At 37.2% G+C, this 13,102-nt stretch overlaps 2 protein-coding genes across 2 annotated transcripts in view; one reads left to right on the top strand and one right to left on the bottom strand.

The window, feature by feature from the left end:
• Positions 1–13,102, top strand: part of LOC120767927 (angiotensin-converting enzyme) — a 171,653-nt gene that overhangs the window by 38,835 nt on the left and 119,716 nt on the right. The window lies entirely within an intron of this gene.
• LOC120767928 (proline-rich protein 4-like) lies at positions 7,093–11,563 on the bottom strand. Its single transcript, XM_040094289.1, has 2 exons — positions 11,381–11,563; positions 7,093–8,470 (listed from the first exon to the last, which is right to left on the bottom strand). The coding sequence occupies exons 1-2, from the start codon at positions 11,390–11,392 to the stop codon at positions 7,202–7,204; spliced, it is 1,281 nt and encodes a 426-aa protein (XP_039950223.1). The 5' UTR covers positions 11,393–11,563; the 3' UTR covers positions 7,093–7,201.

Below are 13,102 nucleotides of genomic sequence, written 5' to 3'. Positions count from 1 at the left end.
CCAGCATAGATAAAGGCTGGATCACCGATATAAGAGACTTTGGCTACAAAATCCGGCTCCACTTCGGTACCGTAGAACCGTTTGTCGTGGGAATTATAGAAATTATCGCCACCGTCGTCAGCTTGAAGAGAAGCTGCCTTCATCAAGTGATTATTTCTTGATTACGTCGACGACACTGAACAGAGCGCCAAACAGATTACGGACGAAATAAACATCAGCCGCGCACTGACTGTCATTCACGGTGGAGCCATTGACACCTTTACCGACTCCCTTCCAGTAAATGAAGTACTTGTAGTTAAACCACCAGACTTAGCAAACGAAAAGCTCAATTCGCTTGAATTAATATAAGTAGCATTGCTACAATCTCTGAAGAAAGTAACACATCATACCGCATCACCCTTTATTGTATTGCGCAGCCATGGCGCAACATGCTGTTCTTGTCCGTATCTTTTATATGTGTGTTTGGTTTTGATTTTCTCCCCACGATATTACGTAATCAATGCGCAGATAAGTGCAAGTGTTGTTAATTGCAAGTCAATTTTTCACAACAACAGCACATTTTGAAGAAAGAAAAATAAAAACTAAATGCGCCAAAATATGCACTTTCACACACGTGCAAGCGGCAATGCTGCTGCCGACCGACACATATTACATACACACTTGTGTGATTACTCATACATGATTATGTAGCATAACCGCCTCGCCATATTATTTTCGTAAGACATATTTTCCATGCCAATAAAGTTGAACAGCGAAAATTCGCCATCAATAAATACAAGCAGCCGGAATGGTTGAAAAACGCGCAGTCTGCCGCTGACCGGCGCCTGTGGCACTCACTTATGCTGCGCACGGACTTTTGTGGCAACGCCAGGCGTCCATTAGTGGACATAAACGGTAATAAGAGGATATGTGAAAAGTAAGGCGCAGCAACACTTAATGCAAATAAAGCAATTTCGAAAAGTTTGGGTTGCCTGGGGGCCAAAACAATTAGTTATTATGTTTTATAAGTGATGCTAATATTTTGCAGGAGTTGTTGTGGAGACAAATTGGGAATATTTGGTCAAAATCCCCAACTTTAGGCTCATCTAAGTCCAAGTTATGTTTTGCGCTGAGGTTTCAATAATATTACTAAAGACAATGCTAAAAATAATATGAGGGGTCGGAACATGAAATCTCTTCGCCTTGATGGAATCGAGGGTTCAGAGTAATTTTTGTAAAGATCGATAGATGGTGTTCTGATGAAACAATATACATATAGATCGTGACTCCTTAGGATCCTACAGTACTTTATCATATAAGGTATGCTCTTCATATATTTCTATCTCGTTTGTAATCAACGCCAAAATGGCGTATGAAACTATTTCAAAAAGCTGAAATTACCATAATCCTTGAAGATATTACTTACCTTTTATTTGGTTTCCTTGAGTGAGTTCGCTATAATGTCTTCACTAAGCGGGGAGATATAGTAATGTAAATAACTTTATTCGAAATGATCTCTTAAGTCTCTATATATCAATCAGATCTGGTTCCCTGATATTCCACGTGCCAGAATTTTACAACGAAGTAAAAAAATTTGCAGCCAAACCCTGAACCCCCCTTTTTTGTTACTGTGCACGAATAATTGAATTCATTTAAATGTAAATTGACCACATGAAATGAATGAATGAATGTATAAACGAGTGAGTGCGCAATGCAAGTGCTGCCATATAAGCTAGTCCACACATGCCACTTTCGTACCGGCTGCTGCCGCGCTCGTCGCACGTAACAATGAGGAAGTTTTACAACTTGCTCCAGATATGTGAACTAATACGCAAAGGCGTCGAAAGCAAGAAGTCAATTTATTTATATTATTTTTTATTTCGATTTGTTATTTCTTCAATTGATTTCTCTTACTTTTGTAGTTATAACTTTTATATAGCATGCAATATTTTTATAATTAAAAAAATTAATACAAAACAAATTAATAAAAAAGTGGAATATGTAAAAAAAAACAGGTGAATAAATAATTAGGAAATTGGGAAATACTATCTGATAAAATTTGACCCGGATTGGCAAAAAAATTCAAAATAACTTCCTTTTTAGCCGATACAATCGTGACAATGTTTAACCCAATTATACATAAACTTGTAATAGCAAGCTTTCAAACTGGGATGACCTTTAGTAAATTTAGTTTTTTTTCGTATCGACTCATTCTAGGGTAGGCATTCATGCCCTAGATTGGTAGACTGTTTCGACGTCATCAACGTCTCGTCTCCAGTAAAGATGCATTTGATGACTGTAGGGCTCTCAGCTACGTTATCAAGCATCTCGTTTGCGACCTCTACTTGGCGTCGTTTTTGCAAAAGATTCAAAACTTTTGATGTGAGTTTAGTTATGGCACGTTTTATACCCAAAATAGTAACCAAAATGTGTTAAGTCGATCCGAAAGATATGTGGAAATCCTCTGCAATCTCTCTGATGACAACACGATGATTTTCAAGCACTGTTCCTTTAACATTTTCGAGTTTAACTTATGTATTAATGACTTGCAACCTTCACTGAATGCTTTGTATGGGTCCAATATCTGTGTTCGTGATAAAGTAGATTACCCAAAATACTTCTTAAATATTTTCGACGATTTGTGTTCGGGATTCCATGGAAAACACACAATTTCAAAATCGGCAATATGAAATTTTCTCTTCGTAAAGAAAAAGCTTCCCAACATAGAGTTATTGAGATATGAAAATCAGACTTCACACGATTTGGCAGACAAATTTTGTCGATTTGGTGCAGTTTAAATGGACCAGTCTGAGTAAGATTTCATCAGTTATTAAGTAGGTTGCTAAGAAATTTATAGTATCCTTCATTTTAATATGAGAAAATGTTCAAGAATTTTTCACTTTTTTCAATTTTAATCATATATTTAATATTTATATGTCTTGATAATTAGTACCAGTTGCTTTCATATACATATATAATTCAAATACTACACGCAACCATGCCCAAAAGTTGAAAGAAAATCCGACGCATGCGTAAGTGCGGCATACATTTTCCAAAGGCGCTAGCTGAACTAAGCAACAGCCATTTACCAATCAATCATTCAATTCCATCGCCCGCGCAGCCCTGACTTCAGTCATGTACTTCCTTATTACAGATATATACATTATTTACGACAACATTTATGTATATACATATGTAGTTGTACATAAATTTGCGTCTATAGGGAGACTTCCAAACAAAAAATAATAATTGAAATAACACTAAAAGAATTCATGCATAATTACACATATTTATTGCATTTTAATTGCACTTGTTGCTTTAAAAAATATTTATTGCGCCGAAGCAAGCATTGTGAAGGCTCACAACCAGTGAAACATTGAACTGCCAAGTATGTTTTGGTTTTGGTTTTTGTGTTTTTCTGGCGCTGAATAAATTATTTGTGAACCAACTTGCATTCTGTAACTATATTCGAACTATACTATGTATACATATTGCACTAACTTTTGCTGTTGAGTGTGAAAAGTTGCATAAGTAGTGAGTTCCGTCTAATTTATGGCTCAACTCAGTAGCTATCATCCATTTTTGAACAGCTCTAACTTTTTTCAACTTCCCCGAATTTAATTATTTTTTTTAGTTAAGTGAAGCTTAAAATCTCATTCTTCCAACACCATATGGTATGACACAATGTGTTTGGCACCACTGTAGATATACTACTGTAACAACATCTATTGACAAAATACGAAAAGACTTTTTGGACTAACCAATATGTAAATATTTTTTTGCTCCAAGCGACTAACGATACTTCCATGTATTGCATTTTGATTCCTTTATTGTTTAAATTTTTATTTTATTTTATGACAATTGCCTTTGTAGTTCGACTATATTATAGTTTAAGTAATTATAGCTCAACTTTTTCAGAGTTTGCTTATATTTACAATAAAGCAATGTGCTTGGTTTAAAACATACTCAACTCTAAATTAAGCCATGTGATTTATAATTTTTCCAAAGAGTATTTAATCAAATGAGTCTGTGACTTCCGGCAGACATCAAAATTGTCAAACATTAAACTTCCTCTTGTACATATTTTACACACCAAAATAAAAGCACAGCTCTTTAAGACAACCCTTGAACTGCAACGGTTTCCAGTTTAGTTGTATGTAATACCTTAATTAAAAGACATGTTCAAAGCTGACTAAAGGAAATACAAATAAACCCACATTTGCTAGCTTTCTGGGGATATCCGGTTTAATGTAAAATTAAGTACGACTTAAAGCTCGCTCTTTGCACCATACTGTACTTGTTTTCTTAATCAGTTATGCTGCCTGTGCATACTTTTAGGCTTGCTGTGAAAATTTGAGCTTTGGAATAAGGCCCGCCAAGTAAAATGCTTTCTGAGTATCAGCGATCAATGTAAGAAAATGAATTGCGAATTATTTTTTGCATACCAGCAAAGTTTAATTCAGAAAATAGTTTCGGAATAATTTCCCATTGCAAATACCGATTAAATAAAAATTTTGAAAATTAACAATTATTTATTTGTACTGAATAGTTGTACTACTATAGTCAGAAATTTAGCAAGCTTTTGAGAAATAAATTTTGTTGCCAGCGTCGACCACTTGTGCATTTGAAGCTTTGAAAAGCTGTAGGCTTGAGCTGCGTTGATTTCATAAGAATTATTGATGTTTTATACACTTATGAAAACTTTACGCCGAGATAAAAAATTATAATTTGTATATACAAGGTCTGTCGCAAAAGAAACAGAACTTTTTAAATAAAAGGTCTGTCGCAAAAGAAACAGGACTGTTAAAAAAACAACAAAAAATTAATATTTTTCAAAAGTTATATTTTTTTTATTCAAAGTAGTTTCCTTGTGCTTCGATGCAGCGTTTATCCCGGTCAATTAGCATTTCAAATGAGTGTTTAAGGTAATTTTTCCGAATGCTCTTGAGAATATCGGTCGTCGCCTTTTGGATAGCTGAAATGTCCTGAAACCAGTGTCCTTTCATGGGCAAATGAAGTTTTCCAAATAGTTTCCAAAGTTTTCGACAAGCGTCGACCGATGACACGGCGCCAGGACCCTGCCTCACGGTATTGTGGTCGAGCACGACGAATGTGTGACAAAAGACGCTTCATAACACCAAGGTAAAACACAGCATTAATCTTTTGGCCAGGTGGGACGAACTCTCGGTGTACAATACCCTCGGAATCGTAAAAACAAATCAGCATTGTCTTTATTTTTGACTTTTGAAGACGACCGACTTCTGATCGTCACAGAGGTCCTCACGACCTTCTTGGAATCGCTTAAACCACTCATGCATATTACTACGGGATAGGCACTGATCACCATAAACTTTTTTCACAAGAAACGTGAAATTATTTGCTCACTGAAGTGTTCTCTCAATAAGTTCATTGATTGATGCGATATGTGGGAAGTGACGCCGTTTTGTTGAAACCAAATTAGGCATCAAATAGTCGGTTATCAAGACGCGATAAAAGTCGTCATTGACGGTTACGTTCTCACTGACAGCATTTTTGAATAAGTATGGACCGATGATTCCACCGAACCACAAAACACGCCAAACCGGCTCTCCAGTCTTCTTTTCGCTTCAAATGAGGCAATTTTGCTTGCTTACGTAACTATTGAGCCAGAGTATTGGATCTTCCTTGAACTTTTCAAGAGCCCATAGGGCGATGCGATATCGCTTGGGAAGGTCGAGTGACTTCAGTTCCTGCAAAATACATTGTTTTATGCTTTCAATTTAAGATCTCATCGTAAAATGCGCCATGTCGTTCCATACGTCAGTCTGAGTTGCTGCGATCGATCCCGAATCGACTATCCACGGTCTTCGTGTACACTGCGCGCTGGACATGGTCTATTCGATCGAATATTATCCAATAATGAATGCGGGGTCTCAAAAAAGCGCAAAAGTCGATATTCAACTCAGGAAATCTTGGCTACTAAATGAATATATGCGTGAACATTCGAAATCCTCATTAGCTTTGACTTTATACCGGATCTCTTGTTTATGGTATCGCCAAACAAAATTCTAGCGGCTTTTTCTCTGGCCAGATACCTGCGAGAAAGACATGGGTGGATAGACGTCGTTAGAGGTGAGGGACAGTGAGCGCCGAAGCTTGAAGGGAAGGTTGAAGGCGGGGTATATTCTTTGGCTTTAAGTTGATGAGCTGATAAGGAAGGTCATCCTATCCTCGATATCGGTTGAATGGAAACGGGTTAGTGCTCTCTCCTCGTGTGTTCTACTATCGAATAGCTGGGCTCCGCGGTAACTTGGCTAAAGCTGGACTACCAAAACCGATCCTAAGGGATCCAGTGAGGGAGTTTCGGGAAACCGCACACACACTTAGATTGCTAAATGCAGTACTCCTTTGTGAAGCCATTAAAAATAATACAACAATTTTTCTTATATATTCTTCGATAATGTTCTGTCGTCATTTTATTTACATAATTAAATTATATACAAATTAATAATTCGTACAAAAACAAAGTTCATACCATTTTGTTCATTTCTACAGAAGATATGATTGATGGAGACAAAATTCGATATGAAACGCTTGCAAAAAGTTTCAGTAAAGACACTGTGCAAAAATATGAAGGTTCTTAAGTGTATCTGGAAGTAAACGTTGCAAACTACGAATCTGTGCTTTTATAAAAAAAATGTAGGTGTGGCAGGCAAGTTTGTGGACTTTATAGTAAATGAAAGAAAATGTTTGGAGGCAGAGAAGAGCCAAAATATTCTCGTCTACTATTTACATTTCATTCGACTCTTTTTGTCTCGACATTCCTTCCAATTCACGCTTAACTTATGTAAGTTCCACACCCTCCAATCGTATGCCGAGTTGTCTGCCCATTTTACTTCAAATACGTGCCACTTTTGACAGTCTCCTCGCACTTTTCGCTGTTGCGCCGATATCCATTCGTCGCCGCCATTTAATTCGAAATTTTTATCACAAACTAAAAACTAAATTATACATTTGGAAAAGCAGAACTGAGAAAGAGCCAGAGAATACCATAGCCTCTGTCTCATTTCACTTCAATTCATATTTCCGCGCAATTTTTTAATGTAAATTTTTCGAGCAATGATGGCCGTTCTGTTTAAATTCTCAACTAATTAACCGTAATTTCTAGATGTACATATGTAAGTCTGCTGCCTTTTTACTAAAAAGTCCCTCACACCCTCAACGAGTCAAAGCATTTGGCAATTTACTTCTTCTTGTGAATTCCGTGTCCATAGCTGATCGAATGGCCACCATAGCCTCCGAGGGAGTGACCACCAAGGGAGCCAATGGAATGGCCACCGTAACCGCCAATACCACCATAGCCTCCGCTAATTATCGCAGCCGCTGGCGCAACATGGCTCTGAACATGGACGGGCACTGGAACTGGCACTTTGTAGGGCACGTGTTGTTCAACGGCCACCGGGACGTGCTGTTCGACATGCACGGGGCGTGGTACATCGATTGGTACCTTCACCGGGTAGGGTACTTTGCGTTCGACTGGTACAGGGATCTCCTTGATGACGGGATATGGCCTGGGCACAGCAACTTTGACAGGCACAGCCACGGGACGGTCTACATGGACTGGCACTGGATTATCGACTGGCACTTGCACAGGTATGGTGATACGCTTCTCGACTGGGTATGGTACGGGCTTCTCGACAGGTACTGGGTATGGTTTCTCCACAGGTACTGGGTAGGGACGATCGACGGGTACTTTGACGGGCACTTGTACAATCTTTTCGACTGGGTAAGGTTGTGGCACATGTACAGGTACTTTGACGGGCACTTGCACGATCTTCTCAACCGGGTAGGGTTGTGGTACCGGTACTTTAACGGGCACTTGCACGATCTTCTCAACTGGGTATGGTGCTGGGACGGGCACTTTCACTGGTATTGGGCGATCCACATGTACGGGCACATGTACGTGAACAGTCTTCTCTACGGGGTAGGGTTGTGGTATATGCACAGGTACTTTGACGATCTCTTTGACTGGTACATGTACGGTTTTCTCAACGGGGTAGGGTTGTGGTACAGGTACTTGCACTGGTACTTGAACGATTTGCTCCACTGGGTAGGGCACGGCACGTTCGACTTGATAAGGCACAGCGACCTGACGTTCCACGTAAGAGGTTTGGACATTAGTGGGTACGGAAATGCCACCGCCGAGTCCACCGCCAAGTCCACCACCCAAACCACCACCGAGTCCAGTGCCCGAAATGATGGCACCACCACCAATACCGCCACCATATCCACCACCATGTCCACCACTTAAAAGTACTGCGCCACCATGACCACCGCCGTAACCGTAGCCGGTTCCATGAATGATGCCACGTTTTTCTTGTTTCTTCTCGGCTGTGCTGGATGGCTTCACTTCGGAAGCGGCTGCTGCGGGCTCAGCAGACTTCGGCTCCGCTGATTTTTGCGCTTCCTCGGCATAAGTGAATGCTGATAAGGCCAAGAGGCCGAAAATGAACTGAAAAGAGAACAAAAAATTGTAGAAGTGAGCTTATGTGGTATTGTGAGTAGGGTATAACTAAAGTCCGCTTCATCAAAAGTGAATTGAATATTTCGTAGAAGATATAAGAGACCAACTCAAATAGTGCTGGCAACTACGTCTGCTATCATTTGAGCCAAGGGGGTTGATAAAATTGGTTTGTTTGGTTTTTTTTATATTAAAGTCTGCCACTTCACCGCAATTTTATGGTATTCAATATTCAATTCGCAACTAGTAAACATTATATAACAAAAAGTAGGCCATCAATGCCAATTTTGCGTGTTAGCACAATAACCTGCATTTTCTGATGTACCAAAAATGGAAGCGCTTCCGCACCAACCAGTTCCAAAGGCTCAGCTACAAGCCTCAACTGGTCGGCGCATGCCATTTCGGGCTTGTAATTCGGTCGTCATGCGCAAACGAAAGCAAAATTAATATTTCTGGTACGTAACAAAAACAATCGGAGTGGCTATAAATAGCGAGCATTACGATGCAACATGTCGAACGCATGTCGGCGCTTCCTTTTCCACTGCGGTCAAGCGAAGTCAGTGACCAAAATTGCTCAGAAATTTATAGCGAAAAAGTGAAGCTAATAGCTAATAGCAGAATTTATTAGGAAAAGCAGACAAAACGGGAAAACAATGATATAATAAAGTTGCGTGCTTCTGTTTTGAATTAATAACGCTGCCACATGTGGCACGGCATGTTAGTTGGCCGGCTGAGGCACTGCAAGTGAAGTATGCGCGAATGGCATGTATAGAGAGCCACACTGAGACTACTACTGCATTGTTGTTGTGTTAACTGTATTATTTTTATTATATTTAGTTGCCAAGGCACGGTGCGTGCTATGAAATTGCATTTTTTTACTTTTCCGCGCGACTTTCGTTTGTGCGTGTCTGTTCCCACCTCTTTCTCACACCTTTTCGCCACTGCTTGCGTGTGTTTTGCTTAACATATCAGTGTTTTTGTGGCTTTTGTTTGCACATCATCAACAACCGGCTGCGCTTTGTTTTGGCTGCACTGCTTGTTGTTGCTTTGGCTTTGAGCCAAGTTCAATGCGCATTCGAGGTGTGAGTATTCGGTAATAAAATTCATGAAAAATTTCGGTTTTTATTTTTGTCATTTGTGCGTTTTAAGGGTGCTTCTGCATTTCACCGTTGCGCTGACAAGGTTAATGCTGGGCAAATTTGTCATGTATTATTGCGTCTGTTGTACGTGTGAGGGAAAAGCTGGCGTTTTGTGAATTCCGCTGATTTGGCGGTATTTTGAGGGTTTGGTGGAAGGGCGGAGCAGTAATTGAATGTTTAGCTTTTTGTTTTGAATAGAAAATCAATCAAAATTTAATAATGATGTAATTGCTTTGGCCATTTATTGATGGTTGTTATATATGTGTGTATTTGTATGCGTATGTGGATCGATAGTGTATATTTCTTAAGTTCTTATAGACAGCCCTTGCTACCCGCTCACGGTTTTTGGCGCTTTGTGAGAACATTTTAAGGTTAATTTGATGAAATAAAAAAAAAAATTTAGCGCCATATGAGAACATTTCACAATTATTTGAGCTGAGAGTGGACAAAACGACTTAGCTGAGATAAAAAATATATATTTGATAGTATAAATCATATTTTATTTTGTCTGCATTGCAACGGACGAAATTTTGTGTACAATTTTTTTTTCAAAGCAAATCATTACAATTTTATCGAAAAAATTTAATTTTTGATTTTTCAAAAGAAAATTTTTTTTTGGAAAAAAATATTTTTTTTGGAAAAAAATATTTTTTTTTTTTTTTATTTATAAATTTATTGTATTAAAATTTTTTTTTGTTTTTTTGAAACATTTCTATTGAAAATTTTTTTTTTTGATTAAAAACTATTATATATAAAAAATAAAAAATATGCATGCAAAACTAGAGTATGCTGAGAAAAAAACTTCTACAAAGTTCTAACTCGTGAACTACTTGGAGTAAAAGCTTGACATAAAAGACTTAAGGCACAAACTTTGCCAAAGTTGTTGAGACTAACTAAAGTTTTATGATCCAAATTAATGAAAGTGCAAGTGAGACAAGAGTAAAGTTAATTTTTTTATAGTTTTTTCTGAATAGACGAAATTAAAGTTTTTAAATATTTTTTTTTAAGGTAGAAAAACTAAAAGTTTTTAATTTTTTTTTATAAATTAAATTAATTTTTTTTACAATTAAAAATTGTTTTTTTTTTTTGAAGTAGAAAAAATTAAAGTTTTTGAATTTTTTTAAATAGAAAAAGTGACAATTTTTAAATATTTTTTTATATATTCTGAGGTAGAAAAAATTAAATAAAAGAAACTGTATATATTTTTTGAATTTTTTTCAAACATTGTATCTTTTTCTAACACTTTTGTTCATTGTAATGACCAGAAAAAATATATATGTTGCAATAATTCAAAAAAATATATAAATGAAGCTATTGCAAAAATTTTTGAATCTATAGCACATATTTTAAAAAAATTTGTGACAAATTAAAAAAACGCTTTTAAACTCATATTTTAGCGAACAATGCTTTAAGAATTGCTTGAAACTCATAAATATAACTAAAATCAAAAAAAAAATGTTAAAAAATATTTAGCTCGGCTATTTGATATAAAAATGCCATCAAATATTCATTGCATGATTATGCATTTCCAGAACTAAAATCTCTTGAAACTTGCTGTAAATGATTTTTTAACACCACTTCTGTCTAGCAGCTGCCTCCGCGCTGTTTCGTGACTTATTCATTTTGTGTAAAATAATCACTCAACACAGTTTTCTTATATTTATACAGCACCGTTAAGTCTTTGAGTCTCTTACAACTGTTTCAATTTCTGTTTTCTTATATTTAAATTTCTTTAATTTTCTTCAATTTTCACACAACATACCAGAGATTTCATCTTGTTTCACAAATTTAATTATCACCAACAACAAATGCGCTGCTTTAACCACTTGCTTTGCTCGTCTTTTTTAAGTATTCAGTTAAATAAATGAAACGAATCTGAAATCAAAAACACAAATACTTTTAGCAAATCACAAATTGCTGATTGCAAGCGCTTAAGTCAAATATATTACTTGGAGGCTGAGGTCGTTCTAATAACAACGAACCTACAACAGATACTGAATAATTTTGACCAGCCGCCACAAGCTTTTATACCGACGCATGCTTATAGAACCACCGCAAAGCGTTGACGGGCGGTCTGATTAGCGGGCGTGAAGGGAGAGGCACGGATGCGACCAACGACAGCAACAGCAACAGCAGCAGCAACAGAAGCAGAAGCAGCAGCAGCCAAAGCGAGCTCTGCATATGATTGCCGACAGCGCCAGTGCCACTCACGAAGACTTTTGCAATTAGCTATTATTGCCATTATTGAAACAACAACAAAAGTCGTGAAGCAGTAGTCCATATAGTTGACAGGCGGGAGGGGTGGCTGCATGTAAAGGCATAAAAAATGCTCAGTAGTAGCGGTCTGCGATGGTGAAGTTATGGAAATTAAGCGCAAGTAAAAGACTTGTACGATGCTGTTGGGGGCTACGCTGGAGAGCGCGTTTGCGAGTTTGCTCGTTTGTGCGAGCGTAAGCGCCAAGTCAAAGCGTCGCGAAAGCTTAAGTTCGTGTACATATACGCGCTGTGTGTGTTTGCGTATGTTCTGCGTTGTTGTAATGAAATCGAAAGTGTTTCACACACACTGTACGTGTGCCAGAAGAGAGAGTATGTGTAAGCAGAGCTTTCGGTTTTCTATTCATACACGCGAGAGCGCCTCACACGTACAGTGTAGGTGTATATATGATATTTTCTGTTCATTTCTATGTGTGTATGTGTTGGTCGAGCTCCTTTGGCGCCAAAATTATGGTCTTCAATAATTTGTGGCAGTTTTTCTTGAACGGTGAAAGGGTTGACTGTAGCAAATCAATACTTTTTAACTCCTCGAACAGATATCTGTCTTTTGTTTACAAAAAAATAATCTGTTTTAGAAAATAAATACAAAAATTGTTAATCATTTTTAACCGTAAATAATAAAGGATTTAAAGTATCGAAAACATAATACATTAAAGAAATGTTTCATTGGAAAAGTGTTGGTTGATGATATCATATGGCAAATAATCATAAATAAATTGGTGTCAAAAGCTTGCATAAATGTTTGTTGGTGCTAAGTTTAATATTAGAAAGCTTGGTTATTAGTGTTTTTTGATTGACAAGTTATGGAGGTATATGAATCGAGACTTTTTTAATATTAATATCAAAAGAGTTTGGGTAGACATGGTTAGTAAAAATACTTGATTATAATTTTTGCTTCCTTTGAGTTTTTGTTTCAATTTTAAGTTTGGATTTCGTCTTCTGAAAGGAAGCAGTATTTAAAGCATGGATTCTAAACATAACATAAAATGATTCAATACTTTTCAAAAATAGCTTAAGCACTGTGATTTCATCAGTACTTCCATGAACAGAAACATTCCAGGGTTTTGGGAAACGATTGTCTAAAGAATAGTTATTTTAGAAAAATTTTCAAAACTTTTCGAATATGGCAAACATGTTGTTAAATGGGTTAGCTTCGGTTTAATCGGAGCTATAATACTCATCACAAATACAAACAATTCTTTGCAAGGAC

This window comes from Bactrocera tryoni, chromosome 2 (assembly GCF_016617805.1).
Source record: "Bactrocera tryoni isolate S06 chromosome 2, CSIRO_BtryS06_freeze2, whole genome shotgun sequence".
Taxonomy (NCBI): Eukaryota; Metazoa; Arthropoda; class Insecta; order Diptera; family Tephritidae; genus Bactrocera; species Bactrocera tryoni.
The sequence above is the reverse complement of the archived record's forward strand: the minus strand, read 5'-3'. Positions and strand labels throughout refer to the sequence as shown.